The sequence below is a fragment of the Sinohyriopsis cumingii genome, unplaced genomic scaffold (genome assembly GCF_028554795.1).
Source record: "Sinohyriopsis cumingii isolate HCF-2022 unplaced genomic scaffold, ASM2855479v2 utg001176l, whole genome shotgun sequence".
NCBI classification, from domain to species: Eukaryota; Metazoa; Mollusca; class Bivalvia; order Unionida; family Unionidae; genus Sinohyriopsis; species Sinohyriopsis cumingii.
In genome coordinates this window covers 2,949,704-2,974,257 of record NW_028315968.1, presented here as the reverse complement: position 1 = coordinate 2,974,257, position 24,554 = coordinate 2,949,704, and the positions used below count along the sequence as shown (strand labels likewise).

General features: G+C 34.0%; 2 protein-coding genes across 2 annotated transcripts in view; one reads left to right on the top strand and one right to left on the bottom strand.

Annotated features, from left to right (window-relative positions):
- LOC149772781 (sodium- and chloride-dependent glycine transporter 2-like) overlaps positions 1-3,955 on the top strand; it is a 37,807-nt gene extending 33,852 nt beyond the window's left edge. The window contains exon 15 of the mRNA XM_089947286.1: positions 2,285-3,955. Coding sequence (XP_089803412.1) covers positions 2,285-2,428 — 144 coding nt within the window. The 3' untranslated portion in view covers positions 2,429-3,955. The remainder of the gene's footprint in view (positions 1-2,284) is intronic.
- Positions 3,956-6,424: 2,469 nt separating this feature from the next.
- On the bottom strand, positions 6,425-22,269 carry LOC149772780 (DBH-like monooxygenase protein 2 homolog). The gene is made up of 8 exons (XM_089947309.1): positions 22,107-22,269; positions 21,178-21,357; positions 19,475-19,585; positions 18,748-18,931; positions 15,271-15,474; positions 12,612-12,737; positions 11,804-11,892; positions 6,425-6,616 (listed from the first exon to the last, which is right to left on the bottom strand). The coding sequence occupies exons 1-8, from the start codon at positions 22,113-22,115 to the stop codon at positions 6,524-6,526; spliced, it is 996 nt and encodes a 331-aa protein (XP_089803435.1). The 5' UTR covers positions 22,116-22,269; the 3' UTR covers positions 6,425-6,523.
- Positions 22,270-24,554: the final 2,285 nt, after the last annotated feature.

The following is a 24,554-nucleotide window of genomic DNA, read 5'->3' as shown; positions in this document are numbered from 1 at the left end:
TAACCTATCCCTTCCTAAACATAATTTGAGACAGAGTTCTGAAATGGTTTTAATTCTGGTTTCTGTCAAATAATCAGATACAGCATTTAGTTTCTTTTTAATAAAAAATAAATTATAGCATCGCTCCCCAGTCACTGTTAGTGCCCTGTGTTCAACAATGGCATTTTTCTTGCTAATATGCAGCTATATCATAACGTAAAACCATTTATAATCTTGCTCCCTTTTCCATTTTAATTCGTTTTGTTGATGGAATGGATAATGATAATAGTTCGGTGTGAATGAATAATGAATGCTTGCCATTCTTAAATCGAAGCCTTTGTTGTGTTATTTCGATATTGATATAATCGAAGAAAAACTCTGCAAATGTGTATATGAATTTATCCTAACTTTAAATAAATCAGATATTCAAAGAGCAAATGAAATGTTGACATCTGATGATCACTGTTTGTTAATATATTAAACAAATCAATGACACAGAAGACGTGGTATCCTGATTACAGCATATGTCTTCTTGTATGTCGAGTCCAACCGCAAACAGCAAAGACCCTGGTTTTCAATCTCATCAGAAGCTGGCAGATCATGGTCAATATTACTTGGTTTACTGCTTACGCCTAATAATCTGCATGGAATCAGATCTGCCGGCGCATTGGTCCACAGCAGACCTAGGTCTGTGCAGTTTACAGTCGGAGTCGACGTATAACATTATAAGCTCATATATATGGTACAACAGAACATTAACTCAAACAGAAAGCTGGTGGGAATAAACGAGTTTAATTGTAAGTTTTATAGTTATGGCAAAATATGAACGTTTTGATTCGGACATTTCTCCAGTAACAAATATGCATATTTCCTTTACACGTATTTCAATACAATACATTGTTTTTCCTTGGAATTTAATGTTTACCGGTGATATGTCCGATGAAAGTATTTTATTTACTGACTAAAGAACTTTTAATGAAAATATATATAAGTTTGGGGGAATTAATTTCGATGATATTCTGATATTTGCCGTACGTATTGTGGCACTCTTCTCCACAGTTTCGTATTTTACATAGGGTTAGATTTGTAAACAAAACGAATTTCTATGTCTTTCTCACTGGTTGTAATGGCTATTTAGGAAATTCCATGTGTATCTTAGATATTGTTAAAAGAACTTTTAATTCACTTTTGGTGTATGATTGATTGGCATAATTTGGGATATAGAGTATACACCTTGGTCTTAGTTCAGATGTGCATCTATCACATATCGGCCAGCTCTGTTTGGTCATTTTTACTTCCTGGACTTCAGAGGTAAATTGTCCAAATAAAGGAGCCGATAAGGTTTAATTTTGTTTACTTTATATATCTATATATATATATATATATATATATATATATATATATATATATATATATATATATATATATATATATATATATATATATATAAGGTTTATTTTTTATACTTTATATATATTTTGTAATTCATTAGTTTTACTTCCAGTAGCTGGTTGTGTCTTATCTGACGAAATTGGTTTTCCCTACTTTAATAACTGTTAAAGACAGTGAACTTCAATCTCCGATTTCATGGCATCAGTCATTTTGGTTAGCTTTGTTCTTTGCTCAGATCATGTACAATTTCCACATGTACAATATCCAAATAAATTTCTGCCACAGTAACATCGGTACATGTTGCAAATGCAAACAGGTTCACCTGACACCTATCACTCTCTCAGTAGCGCGGGGCCCCGAGTGGCCGAGTGGTCTAAAGCGCTCTCCGTTACGGATCACTGCCATCTCACCTCTGTCTGCGTGGGTTCGAGTCTCGGATTTGGCTACTGTGGATATGTGAGAAAGCTTGCCAGTAGCTTCTCGTGGGTCGGTGGTTCTTTCCGGGGTTTTCCCGGGTTCTTCCTCCACCATTAATACTAGCCGCCATATATAGCCTATCGTGTGCTGAAAAGTGGCGTTAAACCCTACAACAACAACAACAACAACAACAACTCTCAGTAGCGTCCCCTGTCGATTTATATTTCTGACTCGTTCATATCATGTATACCTACGCTGTTTTGGCCGCAATATGACAACGAAGTCAGACTGGTTACTACGATATAATGGCTGGAAACAAACTCGGTCGTCGTAACGAGAGTTTCATATATCAACATCTACACAGACCTTCAAATGAAAGAATTTCTTTTTAGTCTCTGTATTAATTTATGTAATTGTGAATACATGATACAGACGTTTAAGTAATCGGATATAGTATGATGATATTTTTGAGGATTAATGTGCAATCTTTAAATAGCGCCTGAAGACGATCACGACGCCAACGCCACACTGGGGACCAAATGATGGGTCAGAAAGAGAGAAACATTGGATTGATGACATCGATACCGCAAGTGACGAAAAGCAAGGCATTGACAACCCAGCTATATCCAGTCCCGTGTAGAGCAATCGAAATCTTGGAAAATGTTCTCATTGGTCATATTGAATGTACGGTGAACAGCATCTGTGGCACTTTTGACATTATCCACATCTTCATGTATCGTTATGTGTTGTGAAGAATCTACTGTTAACGTTATGTCTCTTATGTTCAGTTCGTTTAAAAGTGTGATTGTACATTAATTTAATATTTTGTTGTAAATTACTACGATAATTTTTTTGTAAATTGCTATAATATTTTGTTCAATCTTTTGAGCTTGTTTGTTTGTGATACTATGTGAATAGTTTTCTTCTGTATCAAAGTAATAGATTCCCTTTTGATTTGTACTCTTCTCAGACGAGTGCACTATTATGCATAAATTTAAAAGTACAACATATTCAGTGAAATTAAAGTATTGGCCTAAAACTGCAAACAAAAAAGAACACTCACTTACTGCAAAATAGGGGCCCCGAGTGGTCTAAAGCGCTCTTCGTTACGGATCACTGCCATCTCACCTCTGTCTGCGGCGGTTCGAGTCTAAGATTCAGCCAATGTGGGCATGTGAGAAAGCTTGCCAGTAGCTTCTCGTGGGTCGGTGGTTCTTTCCGGGGTTTTCCGGGTTCTTCCTCCACCATTAATACTGGCCGCCATGTATAGCCTATCGTGTGCTGAAAAATGGCGTTAAACCCCACAACAACAACAACAACTTACTACAAAATAATCTCGAACAAGATTCGATAGACTTTAGAACCCCAGAAAAGAGTTCGTCTACATGTTTGTAGATAACAATGACAAGTCAATCATAAAATAAGAAAACTCTTAATACGTTTTGAGGGATATAAATAACTTCAACTTTGCTTTGATAATGTATAAATAAAAATTATTTTTCCTTTTACGGCAATATGAGATGCATGTGATTTGAAAGATCAATGGAAAATCGTCCAAACGATACCAATACTATGACCTTGAGAAAATTAGTCATACCGATATCCTATGTTTAGCTTTTGATGATCTTTTTCCTCACAATATAAAATATGATAGACTTGCTGCATGGTTTAGTTAAATATTTTGACTAATTTGGAAAGTTTTGGACACTAATATTATTGGTTCAGAAGTCCTTCCGTCAGCAGCATAATCATCTGTGTTTTAAACCGATTCTCTTTGCCGAAGACCTGGAAATTAAATATAATATTTACGCATGCGTGTGTCGTACAATGGTGCTTCTTTGGCTCTTGAAGATATTTATTTTTATACAAAAAGGTCAATCACACACGTGTTATTTTAGAAAAGATAATTTAATGTTTTTACTTTATATTCCTCTCAAATGTTTTGGATTTCTCATGGAGCACCGTGCTTATATTTTCTTTATGCAGTGTTTAGATTGCATCCAAGTAAAATATTTTTTAATTTCTATTTTATGCATCAGAATAAAAAAAATGTTTGATGGGTGTACAAAACCTAGCAGCGGGCTGTTGCATTTTAATTGAAAAATGAATTCTCTCTACGTATTGTTTAGACCAAATATAATAAATGAATTTTCTACAACGCTAAAAACGAATGGGTTTACATCTAAACTATACCTGAATAGAAAATCCTAAAACATGTTAAACAGCAGATACGTATCATTTTACGCCGTCAAGTTACGGATAATTTACATTCTAATCAATGCAAAAGAAATACGACGATTTACACTTCTAATCAATGCAAAAGAAATACGACTATTTACACTTCTAATCAATGCAAAAGAAATACGACGATTTACACTTCTAATCAATGCAAAAGAAATACGACGATTTACACTTCTATACAATGCAAAAGAAATACGACGATTTACACTAATTCTAATCGATGCAAAAGACATACATCTAGATGGATGATCTCTTTTCCTGCTTCAGATATTTTACCCTGTATTCAATGTACATAACCGACTCATCATCACCAACTGTCTTCTCATGTTCAGCTTTGATACTTTTGAACTATTTTCTTTTCTTTAAAAAAAAATTTTTATAGACATTTTATACTCTTTTATAAACATGTAACTTAGAAATATTCATTCTAAAGTGTACAGACAGTAAAATATAATGTCCTAAGTTTCAAATAAAACAAGCCACTAATTTGATTCTGGATGTAAATATGTTCCTTGCACAAACCTTTCTGGTAATAATTTGCTTGTACAATAAATGGGGTGTTGTATTTCAAAGGTGTATCAATCTTTGTAAGAAAAGCAGTTATAGCCATAGCTTTTTTCCAATCTATGTAATAACAATGACTTTTTCCTATCTATCTTCTTTTAAAATTAATTTACATAAAAATTCAAACATATTCTCCATTTAAATGCCACATTGTCCTTCAAAATGTAAAGGTCACAAGTTTGATGCCTAGAAACAGCTTCATTTTTAAATGTATATTTTTGAATTCTGTGCTTTTAAAAACGAACCCTTATATTTAATTTAAAGAATAGCTTTTTTATTTGACTTAAATCAGCTGTATGACTTTTAGTTATCGTAACCTTCAATTATTCAAAGAGTCAGAACTTCGTTTACAACTTTCCTTTTAAAAATCAGCTTTAGAGAGTAAATAATTTCAACTTATTTGACCTCTTTTACACACAATTGTGTTGGATTATTTTATTCAAAATGTTGTAAATACCACAAAAAATCCACTTTTACAATAGAGTAGGCTGTATAAAGCCATAAGCAACTGTCTCTCAATGGATGTTCATGCAAAACCGTTCCATAAGGGGGAAATACCAATCCTATATTTAAAAATACTATACCTCACAAATATTAGTTCCTTTTGTATCTTTTGTAATATGACCGGTCCATAAAGTTTTATATTGACCGTACAGTCCGTTTCTGTATGCAAGTACGATGACGCAGTCGAATATTCAATTCTTCAGTTGAGTTATTTCCTCCTTGTAGATATTCCATATAGCTCAGAAGTTAACAGAGCATACCCTACCCGTAATAGCAACATTTTCATGAACGGCCCTGAGTTTTTCATCACCCTGCAATCCTGGTTAAAACTTAAATAGATCGATACGCATTTTCTTGCCGTAGGTTCATTTAAATATCTGCCCCCAAATAAGAAGCATTGCTTGAAACCAATAAAATACGGACCTTATCATTAAGCACTCATGAAATAATATCACAATGAGTAACGCACTATTCCCACCAAAATCTCATCAGTTAGAGATCGTAAATTAATTCATTGTCATACGCATCAAGACAAATGAATGTTTCGTCTATGGCATACAGTCTGCGTTACACCTGAGATTTTAAACATATGCATATGCAGCCGATTCGCCTCAGGTCATTACTTTATTGTAATTATCTTAGCTGTTGCATAATTTGATTATTCATAGTAATTATTTATAGTAGTCTATACTCTGTAAATAATAACTACTTTCATTTACGACTGGCCATGCTGTAATAATAAGTCATAGGTAAGATCGAGGTATACTCCCAAATTGACGAACAATTCAGGTACAGGGTTAATTTCAAGATAACGGCAACATGTATAAAAAGCAAGCAGGAATGACGTGTTAGACAAATCCTGACGAGAAATGAAGACATGGATCTAAAACAAAATAAAATAGTCTTACACTTACAGCAACGACTGATACATATAAGTAATATTTATGTCGCATATTAATTTGCACTTGAGATTATAACACTTGCATACAATATGCATAATTCGCAATGCATCTGACAACATATGTGGAGCATTCTAGAAACATTTGGTAAGAAATGTGTGTGTGTGTGTGTGTGTGTGTGTGTGATTTAGATTTGCAATGTAGCTTTAACAACGGGTAAATAATGTATGGGGACTACGCAAAGCATACGGGAATATCTATCTATCTATCTATCTATCTATCTATCTATATATATATATATATATATATATATATATATATATATATATATATATATATATATATATATATATATATGTATAATGGACAGTGTTGTAAGGGTAGCACAAGGGTAAAAGGATTAAAAAGATAAGATCCTCAACCTTACATAGGCAAAATAGTATTTTGTTTATTATATTGCTAAACAATTGTTTCGTCCGAGAAGTCAGTCAGCGTATTCCAAACAAAGTGAACTTTTGAATCTTTGATTAACAATTCACATCCAAGGTGTCAAGTTGGATGCACTGACTGAACTTTTCTACCGCCGGAAAGTATGTTACAAATGCATAACACATCTCAGCCTGAAAGACAGAAAGAAATTTAACTGCAGAGAAGAAAAAAGTCAGCATTGCGCCACGTTGCCATTATTAAAACTACTTGTCGAAAATAATATAAAGAAGGGGTAATATCCAAAGAACTGTGTTCTAAAAGCTGTATCTGTAATATTCTTCGGACTTTAATGAGTACTAGTCAAACACGTTGAATAATTTTACGTGCGCAATCCTCTTACATATATCACCTTTTATTTTACGAGTTAAAAAAGGATTTCTATTTATTTTTTTTATCTAAATTTGATCCCTGCAGAACAGTGAATAATTTTCAATTATCCCAGCTGTCCAACATAGGACGTTAGAGTCGGACAAAGTTGTTTTGCTGAGTTCAGATTATTGCGGATTAGTACTAAACATATTTCCAGTAAAGACACATTATTACGTCAAAAGGTAAATCAATAATCTTGCCTGATTTCGGTACAAGAAAAATTGTAAGCTGTACAATTTCCTTTCCATGTTTAGACTGACTGAGCAAAGGATATCCCAGCTGTGGGCTCAGATGGTTGAGTGATCTAAGGTCTCAGGCATGGAATGGTCAAGCGCTCGGTGGCCGAATGGTCTAAGGTCTCGTTGTCGAATGGTCTAAGGTCTCGGTGGCCGAATGGTCAAGCGCTCGCCTTTATAGATCACTCACACATCTCACCACAGCCGGCGTGAGTTAAAATAGGATGAACCAATTTGACTATATGAGCAAGTTTGCCAGTAGCTTCCGATATATAGGTGGTTCTTCGCGGGCTTTTTCCCAGCCAAACATACTGGCTGCCATGTATAGAGACTATCATGCGTTGAAAAGTGGCGCTATGCAGCAATAAAACAAAACAAGCCAAACATGACAACCATTTTGAGTACCTCTAATACAGGTCGTTTGAATGATTATAGAGCAACGAGTTAAATTATTCTGAACCATTTATGGATGTCAAGGCCAGTATTGCTGACAGTATTGTTTAGTAGTTCAATGTTGGTGTTCGATATAATAATGACGAGAATTGAACTTGCTCTAATCTACTATAAGATCGCTGATGTCCTCTGCAGAGACTAGTTTAATTGTACAAAGTCTAGTTTAATTCTACAGTCTAGTTTAATTTTGCAGAGTCTAGTTTAATTCTACAAAGTCTAGTGTAATTCTTCAGAGTCTTGTTTATTTCAGCAGAGTCTAGCTTAATTCTTTATAATCTAACTTAATTATACAGAGTTTAGTTTAATTCAGAGAATCTAGCTTAATTCTGCAGTCTAGTTTAATTCTACAGAGTTTTGTGTAATTTTAGTCTAATTTAATTCTACAGAGTCTATTATAATTCTTCAGAGTCTAGTTTAATTCTGCAGTCTAGTTTAACTCTACAGAGTCTAGTTTAATTCTACAGAGTGTAGTTTTATTCTGCAGTGTAGTATAATTATTCAGTCTAGTTTAATTCTGCAGTCTAGTTTAATTCTACAGAGTGTAGTTTAATTATACAGAGTTTAGTATAATTCTACAGTCTAGTTTAATTATACAGAGTCTAGATTAATTATGTAGTATAGTATACTTCTCAGAGTCGAGTTTAATTCTGCAGTCTAGTTTAATTCTACAGAGTTTAGTATAATTCTACAGAGTCTAGTTTAATTCTACAGTCTAGTGTAATTTTACAGTCTAGTTTAATTCTACAGAGTCTATTATAATTCTTCAGAGTCTAGTTTAATTCCTAGTTAAATTATACAGAGTCGAGATTAATTCTGCAGTTTATTATAATTATTCAGAGTCTAGTTTAATTATACAGAGTCTAGTTTCATTCTACAGAGTGTAGTTTAATTCTACAGAGTTTAGCTTAATTCTACAGAGTGTAATTTAATTCTACAGAGTTTATTTTAATTCTACAGAGTGTAGTTTAATTCTACAGAGTTTACTTTAATTCTACAGAGTCTAGTTTAATTCTACAGAGTTTAGTTTAATTCTACAGAGTCTAGCTTAGTTCAGCAGAGTCAACTTTAATTCTACAGAATCTAGTGTAATTCGACATTCTAGTTTAATTATACAGTGTAGTTTATTTCTGCAGTCTAGCTGAATTATACAGTGTAGTTTAATTCTGCAAAGTCTAGTTAAATTCTACAGAGTGTATTTTAATTCTACAGAGTTAAGTTTAATTATACATAGTCTAGTTTAATTCTACAGAGTGTAGTTTAATTCTACAGAGTCTAGTGTAATTCTACATTCTAGTTGAATCATACAGTGTAGTTTAATTCTGCAAAGTCTAGTTTAATTCGACAGAGTCTAGTTTTATTCGGCAGAGTCTAGTTTAATTCTACAGCGCCTAGCTTAATTCTACATTTTAGTTTAATTCTATAGAGTGTAGTTTAATTCCTTCAGTGTTTCAAACCGGCAAGACTCGATCTCGAATGGCAAGTCTTCATCAATCTAAATGCGGATGAACGCAACTAATTGGGAATTCCGTGTGGTGCTGTATGTCATTTGTTTCTCAAGCGGCTCAGATGACAACAACAATTAGAGGGTAACATGAAACTTGAATAACAAAAAAGTGAGGGGTTCCGAGATTGTAAACGTTAAATTATAGAACTATCTTAGCAAGCCACCTTTAGAACGTGCACAATCATACAGTATAACATAAATTTCAAGACCATAGCAGAATACAATCAGACGAACAATGGATCTAGATCTCATTCATGACCTGGCATTGCAATTTGATGGTCATGAGGTACAAGAGAAGGGGAAGAGATGACAGATTGGTTCTGGTCGAAACACGTTCAAAACTGGACGAAAGAACTGTTAGGAAAGGCATATTTCTCACAATCAAATGTAAGGAGACGAGAGTTTACAGCCAACTCTCCACACAAGTAGACCACGAAATTATTACAAGCAAACTGTAGAGACAAAGTAAACAACTGCCTAAACACTTAGACTTCGCATTAATGCCAGACGAAATGGCAAATAAAAGGCAAATGCATAATGTACCAACCAAATAACTCTAAACTAGCATCATTCACTGGAGTGGAGGTGTTTAAAGATAGTCAATAGTATCAACCAATAGTCATCTCGAAACTCTTCAGACTAATCAAGGACAAGAGACAAGAAAATATAAAGATATAACTGAGAATATCCCGCAATAAAAGATTATTAATACGTAATCAAACGTTGCATGAACAAGTGACAACCTTAACGTATACCATATAATGTTATCAATTAAAAACAATGTAAATTACATTAATATTAGTTATAAGTAGACGATATCATACATATTTCTTCCTCTTCGTTTTTGTTTCTTCTTGTGACCAACTAATGCATAGGAAATATATTAAAAAATGTAACAGCATGGGCTTAATTTATAACACTGTAGAACGATTTCTGTTTTTGAAATCATATATGTTCTATGTCGCATTCATATAGACATTTCCAAAGGGAGGATATGTAAGACAATCGCATTCCGATTCTCATTTGCAAAGAGATGATATGCAAGATTTATAGGTTACTACATTTGTATGGGAAATATGAACGAGTTTTTTGGATGGAATACTGCACAACCTTGGGAGTGCAGTATATCCAACCGACGAAATGAGTTCATATTTTCCCATACAAATGCAGTAACCTTTCTATTATATACTCATTTTTTTTAAAATTCCACCTAAGGCTTAATTATAAAAACACAATACACTACAAGAAACAATGTAAATGAATGTATACCGTATTCCAAACTAAATACACAAGAGCATATTCGTCATTACACAACAACAACATTATTACTGAGCATATAACTCAGCACAGATAAATTTGAACTTAGTCTCGCGCTCGACAAAACCTTCGAAAGAAAATGACGTGTCTAGTTAAAATTGAAACTAGGATTTATATTGTAAATTAATGTGCATTGCAACAACTTTTCAATTTGATCTGGAATGAATAGATTTTGGTATTTGTTTCGATTCTACGCAATTTCATGATTATGGACTGAATTTGTATGTGACAATTCCACATGAAATACACGGGATTGAAGAAGCTAGGGAGAAGCGTATTGATATTTTTTCTTTTTTTTTTTTTGCCATTCTTTTCACCATCTAAAGAAGACAGTATATTACTTGCCACTGGTATGATATTTGTAAGGACCTGTTCTTGCGTCTGTTGTATAGTGTAGCCAGCCTAAATCCGAAACATTGTATCAACAAATTTAACGCGGAATGTGCCAAAGCAGCTTGTATGTGGCAGTCCACGAAACATCTGTTTTAGCTCATTCAGAAACACATTTAAACAACCACAACGTAAAGCGCCTACTACGCGAGTATACATGATTTGTTCAAAAATGCTGTGGTCTCCGTCCATTGTTTGTTTACAATAGAAAGTAATTCATTTATGCATGTGAATGCTATATGTGTGTTGGCGCGCGGGTTCAGTATCGGGTAATACTGCACTATACTGACCATGTAAAGTTACGGGGAAAATGAGAATATAATAATGTTCCATTCCAATCGACATATGGAAAGAGACGATATGCATGATAGTCGTACTTCGATGAACATTTCCATGGAGACGATATGTACCACAATTTTATTCCGATAGATATATGCAAAGAGACGATATATAAGCTAGTCGCATTCCAATCGATATATGCAAAGAGACGATATTAAAGTTATTCGCATTCCAATAGACATTTACTATGAGATGATTTGTAAGACAGTCGCATTCCGATCGATATATCAAAAGAGACGATATGTAAGTTAGTCGCATTCCCATCAACATAAGAATATAGACTATAAGTAGGGTAGTCACATTTCGATAGACATATCACAGAATGTATACCAGACATATCTATCACATTTTATGGCATTTAAACATAAATAGTATATATATATATATATATATATATATATATATATATATATATATATATATATATATATATATATATATATATATATATATATATGAATGGTTCATTTAGTAGAAGACTTTCATCAACTATCCTTATTTACTTATTTAATAGCCAGAGATTGATGGTCTTAAAGCATGAAAAAGGATAGTTGCAAATCTATCCATTTTGCAACAAACAGTAAAGGAATGTAAAGTAGTCACTTAGCACGTAGAGACCAACAAATTAGTATACTATCAGTTCATCCTTTGCTTGAACAGAAGACCAAATTACCTATGTATACAATCATTGCTATAAACGTAACACTCACATCCGATCCTTCTCCAAATGAAATAGCCTCCTCGCGAAGGCGATCCCCTGTCAGGGTGTTGTAGACGCAGGTGACACGTATCTCATCTCCTAAACGAAATACATAAAAAGTAAATAATTAGGAATATTACACATTCGTACTCTTATTATGTGGAGTTGGGTTTATATACAGCTGGCCCAAAGAAATTATTTTTAAGTTGATTGTTAGGGGTTTTAGATCCCCACTGAATAACTTGCATGTTACAAGCCATATGTCGTACAAGAATGAAGCATTAATTAAGATTAAGCAGAAAACAAATAAGATTTTCATTCAACTGATAAAATACATAATTCTGTTTCTAGAAATGGTGGGGTTTTGCTGCTAAACAGGTTTAGAAGCAATGATTATAAAATGGAATCGTTGCCAAACACAGAGATACCCGTTCTTATTGTTTTGATACTAGATGACGTTGCCCCTCCTTTTCATAATTTCTAGAGCAAGAAACGCAAAATCAAAGCTTAGAATGTTTTTTCTCTAGTTAAGTTAGGTTCTTGATATTTTCGCTATTTTCTCAAACCTGATTCCCGAAATTCAATGTTGTAGAACTACTCATTCTTTTTTCTTGTCTTGGATTTTATGAGACTGAGCAAGAACTTTGTGTTCCGCAAATTCCTGTATAAACAATGCAGATAAAAATCATTTTCGAAATGTCAATCCTCACTGAATTTACGATGTAATTTGGTTACAGATTACAGTATGATGGAAAGAAATGTTTCTGAATTGTTTCATTTGTTACTCAAAGGAGTTGGGTATATTAAAAAATTCTTACCTGGGTCGATCCTGACACCATTTTGTAGGTAGTGAACCGGAGATGTCGTATAAGTGTAATTCCAATCATGAGCAATTTCTTGTATCATTTTCCCTTTCCTATACAATCTCATATAACCCTCAGTACCTGTAGTATGATCATTGCGCAATATTTTGAGATGGTAAATTAATTTCAGTTTCAGTCAGAGGTATGATTTAAAGCATACAAGATAACGCGCGGGAAACCCGCAAATTTTGCAAATTGATATTCTATTATCTGCAAAGTATTGTGGGTGAAAATGGTATCATATTATTGTAACTTTCCTAATCCTTCATTAAAAAGCAATAAACTATAGCAAGGAAAAATCTAATACCAGTCATACTGATAATGCTTTGCCAAAAATTACGAACAATGACAATGATTTTGTTTGGTGATAACGACAATTTGCGTTGCAAATTCCGTGGCCTAACCGATATTCTGCTATAGCCTAGAGTACTATGGTATCGTTGGTCTTAAAATAAGAGATCAGTAAACTGAAATATCAAAAGCATTTTCCTTAAACTTACACATACAGCATTCTTTTCTAAACAGCGAGATGCGTGAAAATTATTGCCCTAAAAACTGCAATATTGCATAACATGTTCATGATGATTCCAGTATGGGCAAAAGTCAAATTTTCTCAATGTTTTAATAATAACTGATTATTTTCTCTGCATCTCAGTAATGAGAATCACGGCATTTTTCATTTTCATTGACATGATCAGGAAACTCTCTTCTAATTCTAAATTTATGGGTGCTCCTTTTGTGTTGCGTTATGAATTAGTAAGAATAGTTCTTTTAGGATATTTAATTTTTTCATTTCTGTTCATCGTCTGGTCTGCAGTTTTTGCCTAGTTGAAGACACGCTTTTTCATTAGAAAAGTGTTCTTCTTTCCCGCAGATTGGAGAACATCTGTATTGGACATAGCCAGTAGATTTCCTGATAAGAAGTGTGGACCTAAGTTTGAGTTTGGTTTCTTAACAATGGCATTTGTAGTAATGCTGTCACAAAAATGTCAGAATGCATTCGTTTTTTTTCTTCTTTTAAACTGGTTTCTTTCAAAGATGGTGTCACCTCTTATAATGTTACTATAATATACTGTTCTGGTGAGACTTTTGAACTGTGTTGAGAGTGTTCTTCTTTTGATTCCTCTTGTATGTATGTATGTATGTATGTATGCATGTATGTATGTATGTATTATGTATGTATGTATGTATGTATGTATGCATGTGTGTGTGTGTGTGTGTGTGTGTGTGTGTGTGTGTGTGTGTGTGTGTGTGTGTGTGTGTCTGTAGGGATGGATGGATGGATAGATGTATGCATGTATTTGTATTTGTGTGTGTATGTGTGTGTGTGTCGATTCATAAAATCATAATGCATTTGAAACGATTTTATCTTGAAATGAAGGTATCCATTTGATAAATAACTTTTAGATTTTTAAATGTACATTGAATGTCCTAGTAGTTTTAGTGAAAGAATGATTTAAGATCAAATATGCCTCAGTTGTACAGGTCATCAGAAATTAGGGAAAACAATATCATTAATATACTTTATTTTTGGACTTTCGATCTCTTGCTTCGTGAGAACCGTGGTAATCTGACTTTCGTATGACATTATTGGAATACCAGGCAACAGACTGGTTAGCAGATTGTTTACAATGATCCTGATTTTAAGACCATATACACTAACATTAACAATATGAGGTACGGCCATATTTGGAAAGCACTGATATTTTTAAATTAGTGTTCTCTCCTAAAACCTCGTAATTTTTCCGAGAACAAATTGGGTTGCGGAACTAGTAAATTATGGTTATTCAATGTATACCAGATAAGCACACGATAGGTGCCGTTATGAAGAAAATCCCTAAACAAATGGGTACCGCGATACCACAAAACTCGCCATATCGTAGAGGAATGGATAAACCATACTTCTAAGTTTAAGTTTTGGAGTCGTCACGTGTTAAATTGGTGAAATAATATGGCTTTTTCATAGAAAAGTGGAGGAATATACCTAGTCAACTATGCTGAACTAGACTATAATGACATAAACATCTGTGATAACTGCGACCGACATGGTTATGAAGGGAAAAAATGGTAGCCATTTCATTTTCCTCTCTGCTACAATGTAAGCAGGTACGAAAAATAAGTCTAACAGAAACAAACAAAAATTAGTGTTTTCAACTATGTTATGACAATATCACGGAAGTTTATAAGTCTGAAAAGAAAATGTTGGTATGGAAATAATGAATGCATGAATATGGACGTTTCTTGTATTAACATGGGTAGGATGTGGTGGTAGCAACAACGTATACAGAGATATAACCAAAGCAGTCTGTGTGTGTGTGTGTGAATATATATATATATATATATATATATATATATATATATATATATATATATATATATATATATATATACATACATACATACATATATATATATATATATATATATATATATATATATATATATATATATATATATATATGTATATGTATGTATGTATGTATATATATATATATATATATATATATATATATATATATATCTTTCTTTTTAAAGCTAATGAACAATATTTTTTACCTTTATGATCAGATAGATAGATAGATAGATAGATAGATAGATAGATAGATGAAATTACCTAGAAAATGCATATGTATATACACTCTGGTTAGATATATAGGATGAGTGAGCAGAAGACTGGTACATGTGGAGCTACAGGAGCCAGACTGCGCATGAGCCAAGGATCTAGGTGGAATATGGATGCCATTTTGTCCTATCTGCACGTTTCCCACATCATGAGGACGCAGTTTGGGAGTGTAGAACACACGGATTCCAGATTGATCTACCAATAATCAAACACAGTTCACAAGAAACCTGAGTCGTCCAAACCTTAAATGCCCTTACTGAGGAAATTTACAAAATGTATCATTTGTAGTATTATATTTACTCGATTTAATATGTTTAAAAGCAATTTTCATTTCTCATTCTTTTTATTTTTATCGCACCCGTCATAGCAGAGTCTCGAAGAGCGTGTAAGTACGTCGGTCCAACCGTCCAGATCCTGAATCAGGTCAGTTTTAAACTTTGTATAATAAACTTAGTGTTAATGGTTCTAGACAGACATATAGGGTGTCTTTGGTATTATTTACGTTGTTCAATAAAGGATTATATGACTTTGTGTTAAATTTGTGAGTCATTTGGTCACAATTACCCATTGATATTTATTCAACCATGCTCATAAGATCGTAATACGTCTCATTGCCTTCAGTTTTGTCATCAATAAATGAGATGAGAATATTAATTAGACGTTTTACATGACACCGGAATGCCTAGCCCCATTATCGCAAAACAAGGCTCGTCCATCCACTTTGCTCTGTGTGGACAGAAGTGTATAAAGTTTCAGTGTGTTATTTCCTGTTCAATGTGTGAACATCACTGGAAAGTAACAATCAAATCGAGTCAAGTTTTACAATATCTATGGATATCTAAAATGAATAAATTATTTGCATTTGTATCAGCCCGATTTGTGTGACATTGTTTTATTGTATATTGCATATTTTGTACAAAGACTTGCATTGAGCAACGGCGTATGTGTGAAGAAGAATCACATCCACAACTTCTTCAATAATTGGTACGACAAAAGGCAAATACTAATGACTGGGGAAGATGACCTATCATGTACAGAATCAATGCACAAGAGCTGATGCGATTCAGAATGATTTTCCATTCAGCAATTAAGCTTTACAGCCTTGGCATGTTTAATCATGATTTCTAAATATTTTGATCATTCCCTCAAACAATAGGATATCTAAGTTTAGTGAGATCCGCTTCTTTTACGTAATATGACGATAAAGTTGCTTGTAAAGATTGCCGTTATCATTCACTTGGCTACGAAGGTAAGCATTCAATTGCAGGAAAGACTCGATCGTAGTATTTGCTGGTCTAATCGGCGATGTTATCTGAAGCTGTGGAAAGCGTTGATTTTGGTAGGATTTTGATACAAAGCTCGACGAAAGTACATTGGAAACCAAATGAGAACTGAAAGTAGTCTTCCAGAAAACATGAATCTCTATAAATTTCATTCCAGTATCATGTGACCTATCGCAGCCAATCACATGACAGAAAATACATTCAATTCATAACAGTTATAAATATTTAAATTTGAAATCATGGCGTCATGATACACTTCATATAATTTCCTGATGACACAAGTCAAATATGACCTTACTGCTTCAGGCGGTTAAAAAATATGGATTTGATATTTATTCCATATCTGTATGAGAGATTACCGCAAATGCAGCAAACGTGTATTGTCTAATTTAAAAAATGAGATGAACGGTTTTATATTAAACTCCTTGGATTAAACGCTATTCGAATTTTTCGAGTAGAACTAACCATGCATTGTACTATAATAGTGGGTAAGCATAACTATTATATATCCACTAATGAGATATTGAAATGTATTAGTAGTGTACGAGACATTTTTATGTCCATACTGACGATACAAATTGTATCGGCATCATCGAGGCAGTATCAACTCTGGAACTAATTTCATGTCCCATTTATAAAATGTATTGGTAACTGTACGTCACATATGACCATTTATGTCAGGAATGAGGAGGTGGCATCATAAATACATTTAATAAAGTCCAAACAATAGTAAGAGAAATTATTCTTTTCTAAATAGTTTTCCTTGTGAATCGTGCAAGTTAGCATTGACACAATCAGTTTATATTCTGTATTCATTGTGACGCATGCCTGGTACATTTTACAACAAACGGTTGAAGTTTACAGAGAAAATGTTCTGGAATAAATATATTATAAACAAAGACGTTCGCTTAGCGATCCTAACTCTGGTCATATCATAAACATGAAAACGATGGATAAATCGAGGATTTAATAACACTGAATGGTTGCCATGACAAAGTGTTCGGTTTGGAGTGCAGAAATAAACCAAATAAATTAGCAAACTCCTGATTGGGAAACTCAAACTCAGTAACATTTTTAGTTTACTGGTATTGCACTCTGAAGTTTGTTGGATCAGATCGCTTTGTGTGGATTACATCCCATCCCCAGTAATAGTCACTGTATGAATCCGCGCACAAAACAATGTATTAACGAAAATAATTTTTTTAAACATGTCGTTACTATTTGGTCAGCGTTTCTACAAAATTTAAAGTGTCTGTAAATGGTAACTGTCCTAAATTATTTTAAAATTTCCGAACTTCATGAATCAAAGTAGCAATGTAGTCATTACCAGTAGTGGCAGAGAATGCGAAAGGAAATCCATCCATATGTACGGGTTTCTTTTGCCTTTAACAATATATACTGAAAGTGAATATTATGTTTTTCGTTGAGTTAGATATAGAGATGTTTCATAAGTGTGATGGAAACATTGTGTATTGTCACTCGTGACATTTAAATGTTTCCACTTCACTCGCGAAATATTTTCTGATATCGATTTTTTAAACGCTACATATCCTCTATTAATCCATGCTATCTTCTAATAAGGTTTTGTATTCACAAAGCTTTCACTGCACTACTCACATGCAGGAGATGAGGGCAAGGATAGCTGAGTTAACACGGGCTTTGTGTTAGATAGAAACGAAGCTTGTATCGCAGACATTGGTCAGAAATTTCATTGTTCGATTTATATCGTGTGAAAAACGTAGTAAAGTTTTTGATATTGTATAATGCCCCGCTAACGAAAGACGGCTCTCTAAAGAGTTGGCTATTATTCGACCTGAAAGCAATGTCGGATAACTACAAAAATCTGTTTCCTGGTTGGTGATATCATTCTCAAACTAATGACGTCATCTGAATTATACTGATAAGTTGGTGGCCTCATATCGAACGCGAAAAGAAAAGGTATAGAAATTAATAAACTTTATGCGAAAATAGTGATTAATAATTGTATTTCGTCTCAAGACCACCGGAAGTGTTAGGCGACTGTAAGCGAACCTATTAAAAGGCCATCTCATTTTTCACCTAGGTACAAGAGCAATTGTTTAAGTTTACCCGATATGTTGTTTGATAGAAATGAGCCAGGTTATGTTAAAACTTACAAAAGATTCATACAAGGAGAACATCATATATTCCTTCAATCCATTTTTACCTGTCAAATTCAATTGTTCACCATCGTTATTCCAATGAACTTGGATAGAGAGATAACTAAAGATATTTTTGCCGAACCGCACTCCACCAGAGGGCGGTGCACATATTCTGTCTTCCATTCCCACACTCCATTGCACAAGCCATGTATTGCACCTGTTATCCAATTTTCCGCACGGATGTGGTTTCTAGGAATAAGGAATAATAATATGTTACATTTTTAGGTGCATGATAACCTAATGCGAGCCTTCGTGGGGATCATGGGGATAAATTTGAACAGGCTGAAGACCAAGTCATATGACAGATGGAAAGAAAAGTCATCAACGGGAAAAGTTACCAAAGGTAAGGATGAACTTTCATGTTCCCTTTCATAAGCATACTGAAAAATACATAGGACTTAAACCACAATGAATGACCATTTATCCAAGTTCTGCTCTTAATTTTATATATAAATTATCTTGTTCGAATAATGCATAAGGACTATATATACGACAAATATACAAACAAGTACTCAGTCCAACATTAAAACGGTGCATATATTGCATTTACAACCCTAACTGATTGATGCAAAATTCAAGGTGCCTGATCCAATTTATTGACAACAGAATGTTTGAAGATTAGTTTCCCCATGATGAGTGTCACCTCTCTAATACAAATCACTGAAACACTGTTTGTAAGACGAGAAGAGGGAAGTCAGTATGTATCTTTTCTTGTCACGTCTTTGATCTCACCAAATCCTCTATATGGAAGGAGCAGCCGAAGAGAATTATGTGATGCACTAGGTCCTTGTTGTATATGATCGGCTCAAACGCAATTGCGTGGTATTCTGTATCATCTGGAACCTTAAAAAACAGACAAATTCTCATTATTACAAGCTGCGTCAACCAATCGTCTTTTTCTTTGAACACTCTACGCAAGGGCCGAAATCCATAATATTTCAAAATGTCAACGGATTCCAGATTGTTCAAATCTGGATATTTCTGATAATATAGAATCATTAACATTAAATGTTCCAGCAAGGAAAATCCACAACTATGTGTTCCATCTAATAATTAGCTTTTCCAAGATATAGAGACTAAATAATTCGGTTTATAACAACTAAATGTGCCCACAAATTGAGACGTTGTTTAGAATTCTTACAGTTTTAAGTTTTGTCACGGTTAATAAACTCTGCGTAAACTCTTCTTTGTACCGCGGTATGCTAAAAATGGTTAGAGAACACAATTGTGGAGTTTCTTGGTACTGTGTCTTACTTAGCCATTTTTGCGATATGACTGAAAAATTGTTAAAGCTACGTTAAAAATCCAAATCCAACTTAGCCATTTCACTGAATCGGAAATTTTTTTGCGTTTTTATCACGGTAATAACCAACAGTACTAGTTGTTTCTATGATTGAATACATCGGAGTAAAACCGAGCCTACCGAAGCAGGTAACGGATTGTTTCATTCAGTCACTGAAAACAACGTTATAAACTTTAAATGTTATCAGCACCAAAAAAAAGTTTAAGTACTAGAAGAAAGTAGCATTCAATTTTTAAGTGTTCAGTGGGTCCTAAAATCTATTCGTTTGCTTCTCTCATTTGTTAGAGGACACTCGTCGACGTCCGATATCGATCGACATGACCATTAAGCGAAACTCAGGTATAACAGTATGCAAGCACTGCGAATGGTTTATGTGAGCGAACTAATTATGCACCCTGCACAAGCTTGATGCATGCGATGTAATGCATACATGCCTATTTAATATGCAACACTACTAATGTGAACATATCTTTTTCCGCGTTTAAAAATGCATATGTATACCTAACTCTCTATACTTATGCAGATATGGGAATTGTATGAATCATTTTTCCATTCTATATTTCTGCATTATCTTATCCAGCGTGGAGTACTATCAATGCGGGTTACACAGTGCGATTTCAAGAAGAACAGGTTCGTATTTCACAGATACCTACGAAAACCGCCAAAGCAAAGATTATGACCAAGGTATTACCAGCGTAGTAAGCCAAATAACGTTCATCTAGGCTGTGAAAGGAGTAAAATACAATCAACTAAACTTGCTAAACCCAGTGGGGATATAATGGTCTAGCCCAGGATATATGATGAGGTAGAATTACAAGGTATAATATAGGCTTGGAGAGATGAAGGAAGCTTGGAAACTAAAATGGTTTGGTGAAAGAGTTGTACAGGGTATTGATACTATGCACTCTCTTGCTTGCGTTAATTTTCTATTTGCTACATTATCAGCTTTATTGATGACCCATTATACTTACTAGAAAATAAATATTTTGAAACCTAATCACTGCATTTGCAAATTCTAGAACGAATTCTGATATGAGATCAAACGATTGACACGATTACATAAAGAGACGAGGAGTGTGAACTTAGTAGTGCAAAAATGATTTACTGTTTTACGTTATTCAAGCAAGATTACCGGGAATTGTTGACACGCATAAAAAGTACGAGATGCTGGTACACTAATCAAGGGAAGCCGAATATCTAGAGATCTAACATCCGGGCTATCCACATCACATGATTTGGTTGCAGCGGTAACAGTGGTGCTGTGCAGGAGACATGTCGACAAGAGAACGACCGTGATTAATCCAAATGGCAACTGAAATGAGAAATGTGGTCAGATAAAATCTCTTTGTCTCTGTATATCTCTCCCTCTCTCTCTCTCTCTCTTTCTCTCTCTCTCCCTCTTTCTTCCTGGAATATTTCCTATTTTACAGTATATCAAGTCTAAAAGAGAAAGCACATGGGCACCGCAGGATTTATAAGTCGGTAACAAAGTGTATGCCATCGAATTCTCTTACATTGCATGCAATTCAATAGAACCGCCTTTCATAGGAAAACTGGAGTTCAGTCAAATGTGCCACTCCTTCAAGATGGTCCAACGTAACTATTTACTTTTCTTTCGGACTGAGGATACGTTCTGATCATTAGTGTTAGGACAATTCATGTCAAGATAACAAATAAACCGTTTTTCAGAGGACACTTTGGGTGTGTCGATAATTAGCAATTTCGGATAATCTATGTTTAATACATACATGGGGTCAAAGTCTAAGATATACAGTCCAATCCCCGCACCTTTTTCGTTCTTTTCTAATGTGTGAATAATAGCAGCTTTGAAATAAACGATATTGACGCATGGATGCATTTATTTACCAGAATAGTTGACATCATTAAAATTGACGCATTATAGATTAAAATAAAAATACAAAACATGATTTGGAAAGGATTACAACACACTCATGGTTAAGCGATGTGGTGTAACTAATGGGATAATTACCTCTGTAGTACGTGTTTATTTGTTTATATGAGAGCGTAAGCAAGGTGGTGATGAAGGGTGTAATAACATACCGTTTCCATAGAGTCCTTTCTGCTGTTATTAAGTTCGCGTTAGTTGGAACGTTTCAACTCTTCATGTATTGTTATCGACATGAATAAAGAGATGGAATCTCTATACATGAACTTTAGCTGTAGTTTCTAATCACTACAGGGTCATGTTGCTGTCTGCCATTATCTATAAGGTATTACCTCAGTGCTTTATATCACGTTCGTGTGCTTTATGTCACATAGCTTGTCCTTTAAATAACGTCTTGAATGCTTTATTACACGATTCGTGGAACGTTTTATCCAGGGTTTTGTTATTCTTTATTGCTGTATTTTAAATTTTGTACTTATGTATAACAGCCAAATGTATTTTATAGATCGGCAACAGTTTATCTCAATTATTAACATTTTCTTTTAAAAACAAACTACGTTTTCAATAAGTTTGGAAATATTTAAACGCTATCGACTTATTACGTAGATTCTTTATTATTACATTTCCGTTTTAACTTCTCACTGCCAAAGAAAACGCAAATAAAATTTTTGTTTAGTTGTTGTTGTTGTAGGGTTTAACGCCACAGCACGATTAGCTATATACATGGCGGCCAGTATTAATGGTGGAGGAAGAACCCGGGAAAACCAAGGAAAGAACCACCGACCCACGACAAGCTACTGGAAAGCTTTATTACATACCCACATTAGCCGAGTCCGAGACTCGAACCAACGCAGACAGAGGTGAGATGGCAGTGATCCGTAACGGAGAGCGCTTTAGACCACTCGGCCACTCGTGGCCCCCGAAACTTTTTAGTTGATTTATATCAATTCAAATTTGCCTTTATTCGTTCAACTGTGCTTTTTGGGTGTATGATGTTAGGTGTTTAGTCTCTCATAAACAGTAACAAGAAAAAATTGAAGACAATAAGCTTTGTAAAATTTAACAAACAATTGATTTCCCTGGAAAAACAAGATAAAAATGAGGGAAAGAACTTATGGTTTCAATAATCAAATCCAAAACTAATCCGAGAATAATCGAAGAATTAAAAATTAAAAGTCCAAGGAATAAAATGTTATAATGAATTTGAGTTCGCGTCCCGACGAAAATCCAAAATGGATGGCGATGACTTATGTTGTAGTCAGTATAGTACTGATGAGTCAACAGTTCCTTCTTGAACCATAACAAAAAGTATTGCAGTTTTTAATTCCAAATAAAATTTCAATAAATTTATTTGTTCAAGAATTATGATGAGCTCTTAAATCTTCCCAGGGAAAAGAATTAATAATTCCATAAAATAGAATTTCAACTCAAACTGGTCACAAAACACAAACAACTTGACATATAAGTGTTTAAAAACCGAACTAAAATTATTTCTCAAAACATCATTATTAAATCTGACTACTGCGCAAAACAGATGCCCGGATAAGGGGCAACCCTCCAGTAAAACCAGACTTTCTACATGTTTGAAGTCACGTGCGTGCTCCCAGTACAGCCTCGATTTCACTCTAAATTTCACACTAAGAACGAATAAAAAAAATAAAAAATGTTGTTTACTGATTCTGAATCAAGGTCAGGAACTAGGTCAGCAATTTATATTAGGTTTTCCGAAACTTGAACTGAATTTCATGAAACTATCAAATCCAGTAAATAAAATTACATTACTGTAGCATGTAATGGAATTACAAAACATTAAAACTAACAAACAAACAATTCAATTAAATCGAATATAAATTAAGTCAAATAAACATAACACTGTAAATCAATTTTGTTAAACTATCAAAAATTGTGAACTCAAGTGTACTAAACACATTCCTTGCATAATTGTAAATCAAATTATAGAATTTCTCAATGTTACTGCAGATTTTACCTTTGCAGGGAAGGAATGCCAAATCATGACCCAGAATTCTTTGAATGATTTGGTCATAAGCTTTGAATATGGATTTTTTTTTCTTCATCTAAAATGAACGGATATCGCGAATTTCTCTGCTGCCAAATTTCATAATTTCGCTTCAAATTTCCTGATATTCTTTAGCTGACCTATTAACATCGTTGTACTGAAGATTTAACGTTATTCTCAAGTAGCCCTATTTAAATATTTGTACTGTTAATTTCCCGATATTCTCTAGCTAACCCATTTAATTATTTTTATTTAAAATTTTCACGAAAACACATGTTTGCCTTATTTACATGATTGTGCTTTAAAGCTCCTATGGATATTAATGTACTAAAACATTCCTGATATTCTCTAGTTGCCCTATGGATATCAATGTACTCAAAGATACCTGATATTCTCTTGTTGCCCTATGGATATTATTGTACTCGAACGTTCCCGTAATTCTCTAGCTGGCCTTTTTATTTTTGTGCTCAAACGTTCCTGATATTCTCTACTTGCCCTATGGATATTAATGTACTCAAAGATACCTGATATTCTCTAGTTGCCCTATGGATATTAATGTACTCAAAGATACCTGATATTCTCTTGT

Excerpts from the sequence above, each read along its gene's own strand:
- LOC149772780 (XM_089947309.1), bottom strand. Across the intron at positions 12,738-15,270 it reads TATACATATGCATTTTCTAG|GTACTGAGGGTTATATGAGA; the intron begins GTAATTTCATCT and ends ATCATACTACAG. Across the intron at positions 11,893-12,611 it reads TGGTGTCAGGATCGACCCAG|GAGATGAGATACGTGTCACC; the intron begins GTAAGAATTTTT and ends TATTTCGTTTAG.